The 21343-nt window shown below is 47.9% G+C and overlaps 1 protein-coding gene across 3 annotated transcripts in view; it reads right to left on the minus strand.

Annotated features, from left to right (window-relative positions):
- TNKS (tankyrase) overlaps positions 1–21343 on the minus strand; it is a 2071987-nt gene that overhangs the window by 407234 nt on the left and 1643410 nt on the right. For all 3 annotated transcript variants that reach the window (XM_069626094.1, XM_069626093.1, XM_069626092.1), the window contains one exon: positions 11007–11127. In XM_069626094.1, the coding sequence (XP_069482195.1) occupies positions 11007–11127 (121 nt within the window). The remainder of the gene's footprint in view (positions 1–11006; positions 11128–21343) is intronic.

A 21343-nucleotide genomic window follows, 5' to 3' on the forward strand; every position in this document is an offset into this window, starting at 1 on the left:
TAACTTCATTGCAGGTGCTAGAAGTCCACTTGAGTGTGGCACCTACGCGATCGAATTCAATGGCATCAAGCATAGGGATATTATCGAAAATCATAACATTTAATCTAAGCTTAGAATTCAAAGATAAATGATCTCCCCTCCCAAGATTGTGAATTGCTATGGGGTCCATTAGTTCTAACAGCCCCGTTGAAACAAGGATGAAATCAATAAGTGACACGCAGGTACCTCTAGCCCAGGTATACTGGGAGCTTCCCATTTTGAACGGAACACATTGAATGTCCCATGAGAGAATGAATTCCAGCCACTTTAAGCCATTTACCTGGGATTTTTTTTTCGAATCATGCTTAGCATATTTCCCATTCTTATCTATGAATACACAAGTGGAATTGAAATCCCCACCAATTATTACTTTCAACGTTAATTTATGTATCAAAGCCTTTTCAAAGATATAGTTCAGTCGATTAGTAATTGTTTCAAAAGAAACAGTGACCTCATTCCAATATAAATCAAACCCTTCTACGACTAGATTTCCAATGGACATAGTTTCTTGTATTAAACAGATCCCTGGGCGACTATCCCTATCCAAAGACTCATTCCATAACCTTAAATTAGCACTACCGCATGAGTTCCAGGAAAGTATCCCAATCCCCAGATTTTCATCCTATTTGCCTCCCAATTTTGTGTGCGGGGCAGATGGAGTCAACGCCCCCATACTCATACCCGCAAGGGATGCTGCTAAGTTCATAAATTGCTTCAGCACCTCCTCATTAATCAGTGGTTGAGAACCCACTGAATTAGGTATTTGCGGGGATTCAGGAATAGTTGCAATGAAAATTTCCACGAGTTCACTGGTATTAAAGAGACAAGGATGTAGTCCCAATAATTCCAGATCTTCTCGCTGAGCCCAAATCAGACTTGTGATGATATGTGACTGATAGCCACATATCATCCGCGTAGGATTGTTGTGTGCCAAACGAACCCAGTCAATATAGTTGCTTCTGATAGTACGTAATGCTGGGATTTCTTGAAAGGCCTTTAGCATTGCATATCGATTTAGGCTCGTTTTTGGAAAATTTAGTTGTTTGCTTTCCCATCCCATAATAGGTGGCATCTCGGGGGTTAGGAACATTCCGTCTTTTTTTGCCATTTGATCATTAGGATAGGATACAGAGTAGACCTCATAAATCTGGCTTGGGGGGTTCTACTTTAGACGTATTCAGGTCCATTATTGTAGTATGCTTACCTTGTCTGTTTTTGTTTGGGCGAACAACCATGCTCTCCCACAGCAATCCCCCCCAAATCTCTTCCTGTGTTGTTTTTAATCGGCGACATCTGAGAGTTGCCAGGGCTGTGTGTTACATCAATATTCAATACTGCCCTTGACTCTTTATTTAGTTGCAATAGATCAATCCTCTCTTCTTCATTGGACAAGTTCTTTGGATCGACTTTCAATGAGTCTAAAGTGACTTTAAGGAGAATTTGATGATTCTTTAATTTTATGTTTTTTGCTTGATTGATTTTACGTTTTGTTGCTCTCAGCAGCATTTTTTTCTGCTTCCTTGACAGGACAGGTGAGCGTTTTCAAATCGTGCCGACATAATCTTCCAAGTCAATCAAGTTGGTTAAAGCTGAGGGACTATCCAAACGTTCCTCTTTTGCTAACTTAGGTATCGCTGGGATCGGAGCGGCGATCACATCATCACTAGTCATCTGAGCATCCACAGGTAGTACACTTGGACTGCTCCTTGTTATAGTGGCTAGTATCTGTTGCAAGGCCGCTGCATTAGCCAATACCATCTCAGTTAGATGTTTGGTTTCTGCTGCAGCTGGTGTATCATTTTTGGTAGGATCACCAGCAGTAACTGCTGCAAAAAGGTAGTTGTCGCCATAGGTCCCAATAGTGGGTCAGCGGGCGTTTGAGAAGCTTTATTCTTCGGTAAGGGGCTCCCCCTTTGTTTACCATTAGAGAGGGCCGCTAACATGTCACAAGTGAACAATAAGGAACAAGTTACTTACCTGTAACTGTTGTTCTCCAGCATGGGTCTGGCATGGATTCACATGCTCATGAATATTCCCCGTCGTCAGGCTGGGAATCATCGGTAAAGAAAAAACCAGTATCAGTTTCGTTTCTGATCTGTCTTTCGTAGTAATAACCAATCACTGGTCTCTGCGTCATACTGACCACAGCCAATGACTGCCCTCTACCTAAGCACCGCCTCTGGCAGCCATCTTCAGATTTGGAAGCACGTGAAGTGGCAGTATGACCAAGTGAAGAGCCGCAGAGGGGTAGGCGGGAGGGTTCGCATGTGAATCCATGCCAGACCCATGCTGGAGAACAACAGTTACAGGTAAGTAACTTGTTCCTTCTCCAGCATGGGGTCTGGCATGGATTCACATGCTCATGAATAAAGAATACATAGCAGTACACACATGCACAACCATGGGAGGTGGCAAAGGCTCAACATTAAGCATCACATCAAACTTAACATTAAGCATCTTACCTCCTCACCAGGCTCACCTCAGGCGAACAGGTTGCGCAGCACTGCTTGGCCGACCCTGGACTCCTCCCTGGAATCCCGGTCGACGCAGTAGAATTTCGTGAAGGTGTGCGTCGACCTCCACGTAGCAGCCCTGCATATGTCCAGCAGGGGCACACCAGATAGGAACGCCGTGGTAGCTGCGATCGCTCTGGTGGAATGGGCTCTCGGACGGCCAGGCAGCGGTCGGTTTTCCAACCGGTGACAGTACATGATACAGCCGGAGAGCCATCTGGAGATGGAAGCCTTCGAGAGAGCCTTCCCCTGATTGACAGGTCCAAAGTTCACAAAGAGTTGTGACGTCTTCCGAAAACCCTTCGTGCGGTCCACGTAGAACTTCAGCGCTCTAGCTACATCCAGCGAGTGCAAAGTCCTCTCAGCCGGCGACGAAGGCGACGGGAAGAACACAGGTAACACCAAGGGTTCGTTGAGATGGAAGTCCGACGGTACCTTGGGCATGAAGGAGGGGTGCGTCCTGAGCACCACCCTCGTGTCGTGGAAAGTCAAGTACGGGGCCTTGCAGGAAAGGGCCTGGATCTCTCCCACTCGTCGTGCAGAGGTGATGGCCACAAGAAAAGCTGTTTTCCACGATAGAAACTTCAACGGGGCCGAGTGCAGAGGCTCGAACGGAGGTCCCATGAGCTTGGTCAGCACCACGTTGAGCTCCCACGCCGGGGCCGGAGCCTTCACCGGAGGGAACGATCTGAACAGTCCCTTCATGAACTCTTTCACCAGACGATGAGACCACAAGGACGTCCGCCCCGTGGTTCTGGTGTATCGGGAGATCGCAGCAAGATAAATCTTGATGGACGCGTGTGCCAGACCAGCTTTGGCCAGCGTCAGCAGGTACGGCAGTACTTGGGGAGCCGTAATCCATAGAGGGTTAATCTTCTGTGCGTGGCACCAGACAGAGAACCTCTTCCATTTGTGTCCGTAGCATTTAAGAGTCGAGGACGCCCTGGCCTTTGCAAGAACCTCTCTGCAGTCGGCCGGTATGTCGTATCCTCCAAACTCTAGCGCTGCAGGAGCCAGGCCTGCAAGTTCAGCGACTTCGGGTCGTGGTGGAGGATGGCGCCTCCTTCCCTGGAGAGTAGATCCGCGCCCGCCGGCAGCTTGATTGGCGGGGACGCTGACAAGTCCAGAAGGTCCGGGAACCATATCTGCCTCGGCCACGCAGGTGCGACGAGGATCATCCTGCACCGTGACCTCTTGAGCTGGTTGACGAGCCGGATTAGCAGAGGCAAGGGAGGGAACGCGTAGAGGAACAGGCCCTCCCAGGGGAACGAGAAAGCATCGCCCATGCTCCTCGCCTGGGGAAACCTGCTGGCGAACCTCCGGCACTTGGTGTTCGTCGCCGTCGCGAACAGGTCGATCTGGGGTGTGCCCCACCGTCGGAAGAGGCGATCCACCAGATCCTGCCGTAGTTCCTACTCGTGGCACGAGCGCAGCTCCCTGCTGAGTGAGTCGGCGATGTTGTTTTTTATCCCTGCCAGATGAAACGGCACCAGAAAAATCCCTTGGGCGACGGCCCAATGCCACAGGTCCTGCGCCTCCTTGGACAGCGCTGGGGACCTGGTTCCGCCCTGTTTCCTGATGTAAAACATGGTGGTGGTGTTGTCGGTGAAGATCCTCACCACCTTGCCCTTGAGGGACGGAAGGAAGGACCTGAGGGCCCAAAACACTGCACGGAGCTCCAGGACGTGGACTTCTCCGTCGGGAGCCAGAGTCCCCTTGCGTGCAGATTTTCGGTGTGCGCTCCCCACCCTTCCAGGGAGGCATCCGTGGTCACAGTCTCTTGGTGGGCTGGGGTCTGGAAGTCCATGCCCGCCGTCAGATGCGCGCGGGTGCCCCACCATCGTATCGCTCGTCGGAAGCTCTCGTCGAGCTTGATCCTTTCCTCGAAGCTGCCCGTCGTCTGGATCCAGCGCGCATCCAGGAATTCTTGCAACGGGCGAATCCGGAGCCTGCACATGGGAATGAGGTAGATGCAGGAAGACATCATCCCGAGGAGGGACTTGATGGACCTCACTTTGGCCGCGTCGGCCACCAACATCCGTTGCACCTTGCCCAAGATGGTCCTGGTCCTCTCCTCCGACGGGGAGGCCAGAAGGGACACTGTGTCGAGCCTCGCTCCCAGAAACAGTGCGTCTTGCGCGGGCACCAGGTGGGATTTGGCGTAGTTCACGGAGAATCCCAGGTCCGTGAGGAGTTGGACGGTCCTTGCCGTGTGGACCACGGCGAGCTCCCTCGTCTTGGCGCGGATGAGCCAGTCGTCCAGGTAGGGGTAGACGTGGATCCCCTCGCGGCGCAGCTGCGCCGCCACCGGTGCGAGGCACTTGGTGAATACCCTGGGTGCCGACCGTAGTCCGAAGGGGAGGGCTTTGAACTGGTAATGACGGCCTTGGACCACGAACCTGAGGAATTTTCGGTGCCCCTTTAGGATGGGAATGTGGAAGTAGGCATCCTCCAAATCCAACGACGATAGGAAGTCCCCTTCCTCCAGCTGACCCAGGACGTGCTGGAGGGTGACCATCCGGAACTTCTGCGCCTTGATGAACTTGTTCAGACGTCGCAGGTCTAGGATGGGGCGCCATCCTCCCGTCGTCTTCTTCACGAGGAAGTATCTCGAGTAGACTCCGGAGCCCCGAAGCCTCTTTGGGACGAGTTCGATGGCGCCCTTCCTGAGCATTGCCTTTACCTCCAGGAGAAGTTGAGGGACGTGAAGTTCTTTCCTGGCCACGGGGGGGACGCGCGGGCACCTTCTCTGAAACTCGAGCGCGTGACCCCGGGCCAGGGCGTCCAGCACCCAACGGTCGGTGGAGATGGACTCTCACACGCTGACGAAGCTCGCCAGCCGGCCTCCCACCGGGGTGCTTCGGTGGGGGCCCGACCCCACGGCCGGTTCAATCCTGCTTGGACGCGGCCTTGCCGCCTTGACCTCCTTGGCGACGACGGCGGGGTCCGCTAGACTTGCCTCGTCCTCTGTAGGCCTCTTGCGACGACGAGCGGGCCGCTTGACGGTAGGAAGCGAAACCGCCGCCGGAACCTTTGGAGGCGCCCTTGCCTCCGCTGCTCCGAAAGGGCGTCCGTCGTTGCTGCAGAACTCCAAGGGCCCGGGCTGTCTCAGTATCCGCCTTAATGGCCTGAAGGGAATCATCCACTGTCTTCCCAAACAGGTTGTTCCCGTCGAAGGGCATGTCCAGGACTCTGGTCTGGACGTCCTGCCGGAAGACCGTAGCTTTGAGCCATCCACGACGTCGAAGGCAAACGCCGTTGCCCAACTGGCGGAACCCAGTGTCGGCGATGTCCGTCGCCACGGTGATGGCGTGGTCCGAGGCCACCTCACCTTCCTGCAGGATCTCCAGGGCCTCTGCCCTCTTGTCGTCCGGCAGAAAATCCAGCAGGGGAGCTATCTTGTACCAGAGCTCCCTGTCGTAGCGAGCCACGATAGCCAAGGCGTTGGCCGCTTTAATCGTCGTCGCTGCCGACGAGATGACTCTACGTCCCATCGCATCCAATTTCTTTCCCTCGCCGTCCGGCGGGGAAGTCGATGTGGAGGCCGCACCCCCCCCGCTTTCTTCCTGGCCGCCGCGGAGACGACGGAATCCGGGGTAGGCTGCGCCCGGAGGCACAGGGGGGCCGTGTCCGGGACCCGGTACTTTTTCTCGTACCGGTCTCTTCTAGCTGGCGTCGTGGAAGGGTTCTTGAGGAGGGAAAGGCCCTCATCCCAAATGTCGTCCAACAGAGGCACTGCGAGGACCGTCTTCCTCTTGGCCTCGCGCCGCTGATAAAGGAAGCCTTCCTTTTTCTTCTCCTCAGGGCAGAGTTGGAAAAGCTCGGAAGCCCTGGAGATTATGGAGTGGAAAGATCCGATCTCGTCGGGCGGAGAAGCCTTGGCGGGAGGCGACGACGGAATATCCTCGTCGTATGCCTCGTCGTCCGTACCCGTCGCTGCCGTGTCAGTCCCCGTATCATCCCCTCGGGTGGAAGGGGAGGAGGGCTGGACGGGGCGCGACGGTTGAAAAGGAGGTGGTGGATGGATCCTTCTTTTCTTGGTAGGGGGAACACCAGAAGGCCCCGGTTCTGGATCCCCCGACGGGAGAGGTTCCTCCGTCGGTAACGGTAGCCTCGTCCTTATCTCGGAGCATAAGGACTGTATGGCCAACAAAATGGCCGCCGAGTTGTCTTGCGGCGCTGGTAGAGGGGAATCCGGCGGGCGAGCAGGGGCCCCGTCGGTATCCTCGACGATGTCGTCGTCACCTGCGTCGGGGTCCATTCCGACGGGCTGGCCTTCTTCCACGCCTAGGCCGTGGCTTAAGACCTCGATCAGCTCCTCTTCTGAGGTTGAGGCCGAATCTACGACGACGCCCTGCCCCCCCTTCTTCTTCCCCACGGGGGGTTTCACGGGGGTCCTATCGATGGGCACAAAAGAAGACTCCCTCCGAGGAGGCAGGGAGATTCTGGGCCCCGAGGTCGCCACCACTGGTGTAGCCTCCACAGGCTGAGCCAGGGCCGCCGCGACCGTTTCGATAGAGGGCTTGGTCGGATGGATCAAGGCCTTCACCACCTTAGGTGCGCTCACCGCCTTATCCTTGAGGGAGGGGGCACTGCCACGCTCCTCCTCTGCCTTAGAGCTCGACCGGGGCCTCTCCAGGAGCTTCGCCGGGTGCTCGGCCTTCCTCTTACCCGACCCAGAGCGTTGGCTCGTGGTTGATGGTGCCGGGGAGGGTGCGCCCTGCCTGACGTCCGTAGAGCCCGACCGTTCGGCGCTCCCGGTGCCAGCGGACTCGCGGTGCTTAGCCTTATGTTGGGCCCCCGTCGCCGGGGCGCCCTCAAAGGTCTTAGAAGGCCGCTCGGATTTCCTCTTCTTCTCGCCGGACGGGCTCTTACCCTCCAGCCAGTTGGCGAGACGTTGATGGCGGTCCTTCATGGTCCGTTCCGACATGTTGCCGCAAAACGCACAGTCCTTCTCCACGTGCGTCTTGTCCTCATGAAGGCAGTAAAGGCAGAAAGAGTGTTCGTCCTCTTTAAAGACGTTCTGCAGCTGGCATCCAGGACAGACCCTGAACAGCTTTCCGGGCGTCGAGCTTCCCTTCTCCTGGGCCATCTCCGAGACCGGGCCTGAGAAGCTTCTGGAGTCCTCCGAAGTGTAGCTCGACGAAATCTTCACCCTTGAGGGGCGCAGACGAATCCGACACAGGTCCCCGTTGATCGGATGTAGGATCGGTGGAGCTTGAGGCTCTTTTGACCGAAAAAATCGAAGTTTTTTTGTGAAAAAGCGCGAAAAAATAGCACTAACGCTCGAGAGCAATAGCACGAGGATCCCAACACATGAACGTGCGGTAAAAATCTGAAGATGGCTGCCAGAGGCGGTGCTTAGGTAGAGGGCAGTCATTGGCTGTGGTCAGTATGACGCAGAGACCAGTGATTGGTTATTACTACGAAAGACAGATCAGAAACGAAACTGATACTGGTTTTTTCTTTACCGAGGATTCCCAGCCTGACGACAGGGAATATTCATGAGCATGTGAATCCATGCCAGACCCCATGCTGGAGAACCCCTCTATTCTGTTGACCTTAGTAAGCAGGTCAGTTAGCATGCTGTGTGAATATCCAAGTTGGATGCGAGTCTGGCCATGTCCCTCACTTAGTAAATTAAGGATCCTGGACAATACCGGAAACTCAACTCCGATATCTGAGGGCTCAATTAGGTTACGTTCTGCTTCACCTTCTAGAACCGATAAAGGTATTTGTGGTTCAACAGGGGAGGGTATAAGTGCTGGAGGAAATCCTGACATCCTCGGAATCCCTTCAGGGGGAATTTCTACTTCTGAGGGAGAGCTAGTCTCTGAATTTTTGAATTCCTTATTCGCATCATTATTACCAATTTGGTCATCGAATAGAATATGTCCCTGGGCCTTCATATGAGGTACTAGATCAGAGTCAATGTGCACATGTACATCCTCCATGCAGTACTTATTGGCTTTAATTGGGGTGGAGGGCCCTCTAGAAAAACGCATCCTCCTATCCAACAATGCCTCAATAGCAGGAGCAATAATTGATACATCGGAGAATCTAGGCTTTGTGGTAGTGATACCCATTTTTGTCAGTAATTCACCTTTCCCATACTCTAAGGTTTCACCTAGAATCCCATTATCAAAATCGTGGTTCATTGCTTTGAGTTTAAAGGTCTCTAGTGTCGATTCAGAATTATTCTCGTGAGTGCTTTCCACTGATGTCTCGGGCAGCGTTATTTTGCCAGACCTATCCCCCTGGGTTTCTACACACGCCGATGTTCCCACCTTGTTCGATAAATCATTCTCTTCGCTCTCAAAGTCCCCCATTTCCTCATTATCTGTGTGTGTTATCATGGTATCATTCATATCATTACTCATCTTACTGTGTATTTTTCGCCCACTACGGAGACCATTCACCATGATCAATCAACAAGGAATTTGGTGATTACCCTGTACTTAAGTAACCAATTCAACGCCTAGAGTTTACTATTAATACACTCAGCCCAGCTTACCTCCCAGCAGCCAGCCCACCGCACACTGCACAGTGAACAGTTAACAGTACTTCCTCTGTACTTCCCACGGTGCGCGTGCGAGTGCACTGGCTGCTCGGTATAAGTAGGAGGTTGCCAAGAGGAGTGGGCGTCACAGAGGGCGGAGCCCAGCCAAAACAGTCCTTTCAGAGAAGGAGACAAAACAAAACAACCAATCAGTAAACTATAATTTCAATCCACAAAGACACAGCATTAACGCACTTCTCGCGTGCACGAAGGCACCACTAGACAGACAAGCTAGGCACACAATGTACTCTAAGTATACGCGGTTCACACGTGCACGATGGCCCGCCAAGCTCGCCTGTTATGCGCACAGGAAGTTATAAAGTCACCTTCTTCTCATGCCACTAGATCAGGCAGTCCAAGGTGTTCAGCAGAAAGACTTCCTCCTGCCGGAATGCCAATTGAAGCACGTAATTCCTTATGAGCAGCGAATGGAGAAAATGCTCGATATTAATCCAAAGCACGGCAGTTAACAGTACTTCCTCTGTACTTCCCACAGTGCGCAAGGCAGTTTAAAACGTTTATTTTATTTTAATTGGTCCTCAATCAAAACAACAAGCCTGCTGAATAGACAGCCCGTATGTGTTTCCCAGCAGCCAACCCCTTCTCATTGCTAGGCACAGACAAGCTTTCATTCAACATTTTACTTTTCATTAAAACAGGTATTTTTTTTCTTTAGTTTGTAAAGCCCATTTTACACATGTGGTGCAAGCTGGTGGCACTTTGCTTTTTAAATTCGGTTTTGACTTTCCACCCGGATTCCCACACTGTTTTGCAGCCATAGTTATTTTCTTGTCGGCAGTAGTTTATTTGAAGTACAGATGCACTGAAATTGACATAGCCCAGATAGCTGATGTTTCTTTGAACAACTGATCTTTGATACTTTGTAACCCAAAAATGAACGTGCTTCCTGTGCGGGTAAATTAACTTTCTTTGTTGATTCTTCTCAGATTTGGTTTGACAGAGCTTGTCATTCAGGGGCGATGCTTGGTTTTGTTGAAGCACAATGGGGATATGAATGGGCATGGCAGGGCCTTATTAATAACAGTAGTTTGAGGAAGGACTGATGAAAATAGCATCAGAGCAGCATTATTTTTAAAGGTGAAATGCTACCTTTTTCAATGGGGACTTTGGGCTTTCAGCAAAGCAGTGCTGCCTTTCCACTATTTCTTTTGTACATCTAAGAACACACTGGCAAGCTCCCTCAGTGTGTCCCCTTGTTCCATCCTGCCCAATATGTGCTTGACAAGATGGTGAAGGCATCTTTTTGTCGCTGCAAAACGCAGTTTGTTTTGAGGCCATGGTGCTCACTGGACACAGCACAACCATTTTGCTGTTTCTGCTGAAGCGCAGCTTGGTTTTGGAGAAATTGTGTTCAGTGGGTCAATGCAGCCCCACAATGGATAGCCATAGGGACTGATGAGTGCTCCCAAAACAGATTCACTTTGCAAGGTGAGTGGAGCACAAAGGATTTACTTCCCCCTCCAAGAGTCAGGAAAGTTTCAAAATAGCTAAAAAGGTAGGGTTTCACAATGAAGGGGAAAGTAGCAAAAAGAAGAATCTTCCCCAAAAATGTAACATCTGGGGTCATGGATGCCAACAATGCAGACAGGGATCTGCAGGGAGATTCTGTGGGCTGAAGTAAGGCAGTCTGATGCCTGGAGGATAGTTTTAAGATGAGGAATTTACAGCCAGAAGGAATCCATTAGACGTCTACTTACTCTTAATGTCAATGAGCTCTTTAAAATGCTTTAAACAATGATCTGAAGGGGATTCTTACAATGTTTGTGCCTCTTGATCACAGCCATTCATTCATATTACACTTTAAAAATTAATATCTTTATATTTTTCAGTAACATTTTTGGTATTCCAATATCAAAAACTATATTGCGCCTTACCTTGCTGTCCTCCTAGAAGCCTCTCCACACCTTTAATCAACTTATGACGGTGTCCATATGCATTAATACCAATTTCTTTTAACTCCTCATGGCCCATATCTGCCAACACATCCAAGGTTATCTAGAAGGAAAGAACCTGGAGATTGAGCACACACTTTCGTAATAGCTTATCCTCCAATTGTTTAAGGTTGTCACAGATGCAAAAAACAATGCAAATGAAAAAGTAATAGTACATTATCAAAGCAATTCTGAATGAGGAGGCAGGGCCAATGAGCGATCTGTGGGAGGAAGATGTCAGGAGAACACATTACTTATCTCTGATGTTCTTTCTGATGATCTTCGCTCCCAAAGATTCCTTATCTTAGATGTATTTGTATCCTGCTTTGCAGTCTTGGAAAATTGTCTGACAGCAGGGGGCGCTGCGTCATTGTCGATGACAGTATAAATAGCATGCAACGCACCAGTTGCTTTTCTTAGTTTTTTCCCCCTCTCTGCGCAGCCGTCTTGAGGAATAGATAACCCGCTTGGGCATTAAAAGACAGAAGTAAACAAATTAAGCCAGGGGGGTAGGCTGGGAGGGTGATGGGAATTTGTGGAAGGATAATCCATCAGAAAGGACATTACCATGGGTAAGTAATTTGTTCTTCTAATGGATTTTGTCCTCCTAATGATTCCTCATCGTAGATGGAATCCAATAGCAGTTTTATAAATGAAGGTGGGTTTATTGCTTCAACTACTTCATCAGTTGTAATATCTGCCTCAACCCTGCTATATCCCTCAACCCTGCTATATCCATCTGGAGAATAATTTGGGGAGCTTAACTTTATCAAAAAAGACATTCAAGTCTTCATTACTGGAAAAATATCTTCAATATATAGTCTTGAATAAAACTCTCTAAAGTTATCAAACATCTGTGTTCTTAATCAATGTGGTCCCTTCTTCAATTATTATAGAGTTAACACATGTTTCTTCTGCAATTCCCTTTAATTTGTTCGCTTGCATTTTACAATTTTTCTCTCCACACACCCAACATTTTTGTTTAGTATAAAAGATCCCCTTATCGGCCATTGTATCTATTTGATTTATCATCTCCCCCGCCAACCTTCTCCGTTCTGATCTGTTCTGATCTGATCTGTTCTAGTATATGTGCATTTTATCTGCAGGTCCCTAACCTCTTCCTCCATTTTATTTAATTACATCAAACTCTTCTTCCTAGCATTAACAGATCTACTCATTGGTTCACCCCTCATCACTGCCTTAAAACAATCCCAAACCACTTGTATATCCGCTTTTCCTATGTTTTCATCAAAGTAGTTATTCATAAAGTTCTCGCCAGCCCCTTAGTAACTGCTGGATCTTTTTAACACACCTGCTTGTAATCTCCATCTCTTTTTTTATTTTCAGATCCGTGATCATTTGCATTTCAATTAGTGCATGATCAGAGAACTGAATGGAGGGAAATCACCCGGACCAGATGGGTTCAACCCAGAATTTTAGAAGTGTTTTGTAGATCAGTTGGCGCCAATATTATGTAAAGTGTTCAATAATGTTTTGCTGTCAGGGACTTTGTGTGATTCAATGACAGAAGCATTAATAATTTTAATCCCAAAACAGGATAAGGATCATCGTAAATGTGAGAACTATAGATAGATATCGTTATTGAATGTGGACTTGCAAATATTCACTAAAATAGTTAAGATTATGCAGATACACAGGATACTTAATTGACAAATCTCAAGCGGGCTTCATTCCAGGGAGGTGTGGTTATGACAATAGCAGAACAATTCTGAATGTAATAGGCTCACATAATAATAAAGAGTCGGATGCCCCATTTGTTTTTTTTATGCTGAGAAGGCTTTCGATATGGTTAACTGGAGCTATTTGGAATATTCACTAAAAGCTAGGGGGTTTGTACCACATTTTATCCAGGCGGTTAATTGCATACATATGAACATAACAGCAAGGGTGCAAATCAATGGTTTAATAATCAGAGCATTTTCATCATCGAAGGGTACCACGCAGGGGTGCCCTTTGTCACCATTCTTATTCAATTTAGCACTGGACCCGCTCGCAGCATATATAAGGCAATGTAAAAGAATAAAGGGAATTCAAATAGGAGGTAATGAACTGAAAATATTAACTTATGCAGATGACATGACTATTCTTCTTTCAAACCAGTCAGTGTGTGGTCCAATTCTGAGAGAAATGTGGGAGGAGGTGTGGAAAACTGTCAGGTCATAAGATCAACTGGAATAAAACAGAATCTTTCCACCTTTCAGTTGTATAGAATAAAAGTGTATTAGAATCCTGGAATTGCAAATGGTCCCCAAGTGGAGTGAGCCATCTAGGGATTCATATTCTTAGAGACTTAAACAAATTGTGAAACTAAATATTGATAAGGTAATAGAAAAAATGTCAATGAATATTATGAAATGGGAACATTTGTCCTTGAATTTATGGGCTAAAATAAAGGCAATGAAGATGGTATTATTACCCAAAGTACTGTATTTTTTACAATCACTTCCTTTATTAGTTAAAAAAAAATTCTGCAGAAAATTGAAAAGGTTTTTCAGAACTTTTTAAGGGGGATCAGTAAAAAAACCACGTTTCCCGAGATATATGTTATTCGTTGTAGTGCAGGAAGGGGGGTTTGGGTATCCGGATCTTATTAAATACTATAAAGGATTTCTTATAAAATGTTGGTTGGATGACATTCATTTCGAGATAACAGAAAAGGAATGGGAGGATCTACTGATAGTGGGATCCAAAATAAAAATGGATACAAGCTTACGGGCCATACGATAAACTCATTGGCCGAATATATTGGACCCCAGAAAAGATGCATAAACATACATTGTTGGCAGATAAGATGTGTTGGAGCTCTGATAGGAATAGAGGGACATTACTGCATTTATTCTGGGATTGCCCAAGGGTGCAGATATTTTGGAAGGTGGTTTTGGACAGAGTGGATCTCATCTTAAATATAATAATTCCTAGGACGGCAGTGAGTGTGATGCTTCTACTCCATAGGGGAAGATGTCTCATTGCAAGGGAATTTTTTAGGCATGGATCGACAAAGCTTTGATGGTTGCTGTTAAGTTGATTCCTAAGAGTCTAGAAAAGTAGGAAAAAGCCTGTGGTGGAGATTAGTTGGTGGAAATGTAGATACTATCTAAATATGAGAAAGTAGCATTTGAAAATAAGGATCGGGTGGAGGATTACCTTTCATTAAGGAGTCCTTTTAATAATTTATATGATTAATGAAAAAAAATTCTGTTTGTCTTTATACTGTTGTGTTGTCTGTGTGTTAACTTGTCAGATTAATTTTTACATTGGATTACATATGAGATGACTACAATATGGTCAAGAGTTTACAGTATAAGTTCATAGGGTTAGTTTAGAGGTGGGTGGATGTTATAATATTGTGACTAACATATTTTGCAGTCTGCACCCCATGAATGTAACAGAAATCCATATGTTCTGGTGGTATGTATATATTGCTAAAATTAATAAACATAGGTTAAAAAAAATAAAAAACGAAGGTGGGAGAAGTGGATTTTTGTAAAATTTTGATGAGCATGTAATATTGTGCAGAACCGCTTTTCCAAAGCAAGTATCCTGGCCCGACAACGTGTCTAAGTAGTAATGCTTTGAAAAAGTGTGGAGTGAGGACCAAGTTACAGCATTGCAAATGTCCTGTACTGGTACACCTGGTGAGCTGAAGTGTTTGCCAATCCTCTGGTGGAATGGTCCCCTAGATTTTCAGGGACATCTTTTCCAGCAATGGGGTACCACTCTGAAATGCATCGCACGATCCAACGTGATAGAGTTTGGCTTGGCCCAACTTGTGGCCAGTGTAATCAATAAATAGTTGGTCATCCTGTCTGACATTTGCCATTCTAGAACTGTAGAAGCTTAGAGCCCTTTTCAGGTTAAGTATGTGAAACATCTTCATCCTTAGAATAGTAAGGCGGTGGATAAAATGTTGTTGGGTAGAATTTAATTTTTGTGCAATGTTTTCCCCACTTATGTGTCCCCCAGCACTATTTTCTGGACTCGTGGATTTTTATTCAGTTTTCCTGAGTGAGTGGGAACCTTTTTCCACACTCAGTCTTTTACTCTAGCTTTGGGAAACTTTACCTCTTTTGATTGCATCTTTTGGGAGTAATGCTTTCCTCCACCTTTTAAGGCATCTGCAATTTATTATTGCAGCACACAGCTCTGTCGGTGTCACTTCTGTATTCAATATCAATAATGTTGCTAGTTTCAAATAAGCAGCCCTACAGATAAGGGGTGTATCAGCCACTTTCACTCCAAACAATTAGGCAAATACTCCCAAAAATAAAAATAGGGAGTAAAAAAATACTCCTCACAAAAAAATTGTCAGACACGTAGGACCTTGTGTTCCTGCTTTCACCCACACAGCTCAATTGATATGCTTGGACCAATAGTACACATTGCACCACCATGTCTTAATGGAACGTGTTATAGGGCTCTGAGGCCACGAGAGTGTGAACTTCGCTAACCCTACGCACTGGAGTGAGGCTCACCAAGAGTGGTGTTTTGATCGTGACCAATCAGATGTCGACGGATGCCATGGGCTCAAATGAGGATGATGTAGCCTGGGTCACCTGGGCCTTCAGGGGTAGGCCTTCTCCAGCTTCTGTCGTAGCTTCCCCGGGTTAGCCCACTTCATTTTTAAGGAGGAGCTGGAGCGATGGCTTGAGATGTAGGCTGATGGCGATGATGAGCGTGCATTGCCCAGAGACCCCAACGGAAACAGACTTGCGGTGCTTGGCCTTGGACCCCCAAAGATGGGGTGACCTCAAATGATTTAGAAGCCCGCTCCTCTGACCGACTGGTCCTGGGTGAGGCATGGCACTGCTTTGCCGCATGGGTTAGAGGCCTTGGCGTTGAGCCACGCCGCCATTCTACTGTGTTGATCCTTGATGGTGCGTTTGGGGAATCTCGCAATACGCTTCCTTGTGATCCGGATGAAGACAGAGGCACTGTGAGTGTTTGTCTTCCACAAACACGTTCCTTAATCCACAGCTGGAGCAGAGCTTGGAGAGAACACCTCTGTCCTCCTCCTCCTCCGACATGGTGCGGCGTAGGCCCGATGGCCTTCTGGAATCTGCGATGAAAACTACTATTTTTGCCCTTCAGGGGCAACAAAAGACGCTGACAAACGGATACCCCGCTTGCCGGTCAAAAGAACGAAAGAGCAAACAGGATCTATTTGACAAACTTTGGTAATTTTAACGAAAAAAACTCGAAAACGCAGAAAGATTCTACGAGGCAAAACACGAGGACTTCCAAACGTGCAGTAAAGGCTGCAAGAGGAGGGGCTTGGGGAAGAGAGCAGTCATTGGCTGGGGACAGTAAGACCCAGAGCTCAGTGATTGGTTTATAGGAGAAAGAGTTTGTAAGTGAAAGTGAAACTTTCTTTTACTGAGGATTCCTGAACTGACGATGGGGAATATGCATGAGCATGTGAATCCATGCCAGACCCCATGCTGGAGAAATGTTAATATACATCTTTCAGATCCAGGGAGCACGAACAGTCCCCCCCACAAAGCGTGTCCGCTATAAGTGCTGGCGTCACCATTTTGAACTTCTGTAGAGGTAGGTATAGATTGAGGAAGGAAAGATCTAGGACCACTCGCAGGCCGGTGTTAGGCAAGCCCTGTGCAGTTCCCTTGTGGAGCACTAGAGAAGATTAAGACTACAGGTGTGAGCAATAAATCCCTTTTGGTATCAGTCTGTACAACAAAGATTAAGTTGGTAGCTGTGGCTAAGCAGTCAGACTTATCTCACGAGGGAGATGAGCAGTATTCAGGGTTTACACAATAGGACTACAGTACTATGGTACAAGGAAACACTGACCAAAGCTTTGTATTAAAAAGAATATGACAATGATTTACTTACCGTAAAAGCATTTCTGATGGTTGTATCTGCTTAGATTCACATGCTGTGCATAGGTCCGACATCCAGTGGTCACTGCAGAGTATTGCATTTTGTTTTTCGTAGTCGAAAAGGGGACGTCGACAAGGCGTGTCTGTAACACTATCCCTATAGTGACGTGCGTTGTACCCATAATCCCTCACGCGTCGAGGTCCCTCTGTTTGTATTTTTCTGCCCTGAGGGAGCCTTCTAGACGTGAGTGAGTACAGAAAAGAGAGATATAGAAAAGGATGTCTATGTTCCTTCCATCCGAGCGGGGAGGAAGGGTGGGCGCATGTGAATCTAAGCAGATACAACCATCAGAAATGCTTTTACGGTAAGTAATGCATTGTCTTCTGATGTTTGTTAATCTGCTTAGAATCACATGCTGTGCATAGACTAGCGAGCAGTACCCGGAGTTGGAGGTGGATTGTGAGAAGGAACAGTAGAGAAAAGATGTCTTAATACTGCTTGTCCCACCTGGGAATCAGATCTAGAGTGGGCATCTAGACAGTAGTGTTTTGTAAAGGTGTGTACAGAACTCCAGGTTGCCGCTTTGCAGATGAACTCAAGGGGAACATTTGCAACGAATGCTATGGATGCCCCAGTGCCTCGAGTAGAGTGTGCTCTTGGCTTGAAGGGTAGTTCTCTCTTAGCAAGAGTGTAACAGAGAGTGATGCATTGTACAATTCATCTAGATATAGTGGATTTTGAAACTGCATCTCCTTCTCTTCCTGCTGCCACCGAGACAAAGAACTGATTAGTCTTTCTCAGTGGACTAGTTCTTTCCATGTAAAACATGACAGCTCTGCGCACATCAAGTGTATGCAGGCTTTTTTCTCCTAGATTTGAAGGATTTTGAAAGAACGTTGGTAGTTCTATAGACTGGTTGACATGGAATTTGGAGATGAATTTCGGTGCGAACCTTGGGTGTGTGCGTAGAACCACTTTATCTTTGTGAACTGTCACAAAGGGGTCTAAAACCGAAAGGGCCTGTAGTTCACTTACTCTCCTAATGGAGGTAATAGCGATTAGGAAAGCAGTCTTAAGAGTGAGATCTTTAAGAGTTGCCTTGTGCATGGGTTCAAAGGGTGACCCCATGAGCCTGGAGAGTACCACATTTAGATCCCAGCCAGGAGCTGGGTTTGCTATTGGAGGCTGTATTCTCTTTACCCCTTCCATAAAGGCTTTGATTACTGGGATCTTCCACCACGATACTTTGAGTTGTGAAGTGGGGTAAGCCAAAAGCGCTTCCAGGTGTACTTTAATAGAATTGAATACTAGACCCGAGTCCAGTAAATGGGTCAGGTACAGAATAATTTGTGTGGGAGAGCAGTCAACGGGGTTGATACTCTTCCCTCTACACCAGATGCAAATCTTTTCCATTTGCTAGAATAGCAGTGACGAGTGTTAGGCTTTCTGGCCTCTCTGAGGATGTCCATGCACCTCTGTGGAAGTTGTAAATGTCCAAATTCTAGGACCTCAGGAGCCAAGCTGCTAAGTTCATGGTCTGAGGGCATGGGTGCAGTGTCCTGCCCCTGTCTTGTGACAGCATGTTGTACGGGCAAGGCAGTTTCACTGGAGGAGATAGAGACATCTTCAACAAGTGAGCGAACCATGGCTGTCGGGCCCACATAGGGGCCACCAGTATCATGGTAACTTGTTCCTGGTGCATCTTGTGCACTATCTTGTTGAGAAGGGGAGTTGGGGGAAAAGCGTAAACAAATTTCCCTGACCATGGAATCGATAGACCGTTCCCCTTGGACTGGTTCTGGGGGTACCTGGAGGCGTAATCTTGGCATTGAGAGTTTTCCAGAGTTGCGAACAGGTCTATTTCTGGGAAACCCCACTGTGTGAAGACATCGAAGACAATGTCTTCTTGTAACCGCCATTCGTACTCTACGGGCAGGGGGAAGTCTCTGCTGAGTTTGTCTGCTAACAGATTGAGTTCCCCTGGTACATGTTGTGATAGTAGGAACATGTGTTTGAGAGCCCACTTCCAGATGTTCTGGGACAGCTTGGACAGTCCTGGAGAGTGAGTGCCCCCTTGCTTGTTGAGGTAGTACATGGCTGTGGTGCTGTCTGTGAGGACCATCACTGTCTTTCCTTGTAGGTGTTCCTGAAAGGCTTTCAGTGCTTTGAACACCGCTAGTAGTTCCAGCAGGTTTATATGCTTGGATGCTAAGCTCGGAGTCCACGCTCCGTGAGCAGTCTGATGGGATAGGTGAGCCCCCCATCCTGTAAGGGATGCATCTGTGGTTAGAGTGGCTTCCACTGCGGGTGTGGCAAAGGTTTTCCCTAATAACAGGTTTTCTTTTGTCCACCACCGTAGCGAGAGAACCAAGGCCTGCGAGACCACCACTAGATCGTCCCATTGTCCGCTGGCCTGACGCCACTGGCTGTTGAGCCACTCTTGCATTGGGCGCATGCGCAGGCGCGCATGAGGTACCAAATAAATACATGACGCCATCATTCCTAGCAAGCGCATTGCTTTGCGTACCGTCACCTCTCGACCTGCCACATAATGGGGGATCTGAAATAGCATGTTTTGGACCCTCTCGTTGGAGGGGAAGACGAGGCCGTCCTTTGTTCGAATTAGAGCCCCTAGGAATTGTTTGATTTGGCTGGGGTCTAAGCTGGACTTCTTTTCGTTGATGGAGAAGCCCAGTTGGAACAAAAGGTCTACGGTCTTTTGGGTATTGGAGAAGCATGTTTCGTAAGAATCCCCTGTTATGAGCCAGTCGTCGAGGTAAGGGTATACTGGGATGGATAACCTGCGCAGGTGGGCCGCTGCCACTACCTTCGTGAATACCCTTGGTGCAGATGCTATCCCGAAGGGTAGTACTCTGAACTGGTAGTGTTTGTTCTCTATCTTGAACCTGAGGTATTTTCTGTGCGCTGGCAACATTAAAATATGAAAGTATGTATCTTTCATGTCCAGTGTTGTCATGTAATCCCCCTGTGATAACAGTGGGATTACTTCCTGCAAGGTCACCATAAGAAACTTTTGGGGTTTGACAAACTTGTTCGCTGGGCGCAGATCTAATACAGGGCGCATGGTTAAGTCCTTTTTGGGTACAAGGAAGTACACTGAATAAATACCTTCTGTTACCTGAGATAGTTGGTATTGTTGGTATTGGGCGTGGAACCTTTGGGGCTGGAGCCGCGACCTCTTCCCCTGCCACGGCGTTGGCCTCTTTGACTGAACTGGGTGTTGTTACCCTGGTTAGAGGGCCAGTTGGTAGCAGAGTAAAATTGCTGTTGGTTTTGCTGCTGGCGTTGGCCACGAAAGGAGCGTCTATTGCCATAGCCGCGTCTGTTAGGGGGCCTAGAAATTTGGTCAAGAGTTTTGATGGTATCAAACTCTTTCTTTGCATGTTCTAGGGCCTCATCAACTGCTTTCCCAAACAGATGTGTTTCTTCTATGGGCTTATTTATCAGGGAAGCCTGGGTTTCCGGCTTAAATCCCGAATTGCGCAGCCAGACATGGCGTTTGAGAAGTGTTCCCTGAACCAGGGAACGGCCAGCCGTCTCTGCGGCATCTAAGGAGTTCTTTACGATGCCCTGGTTTACAAGAGTTCCATCTGAGATTGTAGCTAACAGGCGTGAACGCAGTGGTTCTGGTGCGTCCTCTGCTTCGCTGCGCAGCTTGCTCCACTGTGCATCTGCGTAGCTAGCTAGTAGGGAATTGTTATTTGCAATCCTAGTTGAAAAGGCGGCGGACGTCGTGATTCTCTTCCCAAGTGCGTAGAGCTTTTTGCCCTCTTTGTCAGGTGGTGCCTCACTAGTGGATAGTGGTACCCCTGCTCTTTTCTTTGTATTAGTAACTACGAGGGAGTCCGGAATAGAATGGCCTCTGATGTACAACGGGTCAGAGGGCGAAGGGCTGAAGAGCTTTTCTATCCAAGGGTTGACCCCTCTGACTAAGGCAGGATTGGAAAGGGAAGGAGTTATTCTTCTCTTTATAGAAGCCAGGAGCGGAATAGACTGACTAACAGGGGCTTTTTCTTTAATAACTTTCTATACAAAGTCTATGTCAGGAAGAGTCTCCCCTGTGTCTATTTCAAAATGCGCTGCTGCCTTGCGCAATAGTGCATTAAGTGAAGGTTGGTCATCTATGGGAGAGGTGTTTCCAATAGGTGAATCCTTGGGAGGAGAAGGGTGAAAGACATCAGGGTCTGAGTGCACTGATGGGGATTGCCAAGGCTGCGAGGTAGCTGTATCTTCTTCGAAAGCTCCTGCACTAGTGTAAGGATCTTCTTCAAACCCCTCTTCCTCATGTTCTTCCTCTCCACCCAAACACTCATCATCCTCCTGGAGGTATTGCTCCTCTTCCGTGAGGTCATATACGTCTGTAGAAGGGGGAAACAGCCTAGGAATTTTGACCCTAGGGT

The sequence above is a fragment of the Ambystoma mexicanum genome, chromosome 6p (assembly GCF_040938575.1).
Source record: "Ambystoma mexicanum isolate Mex_15411 chromosome 6p, UKY_AmexF1_1, whole genome shotgun sequence".
NCBI lineage: Eukaryota > Metazoa > Chordata > Amphibia > Caudata > Ambystomatidae > Ambystoma > Ambystoma mexicanum.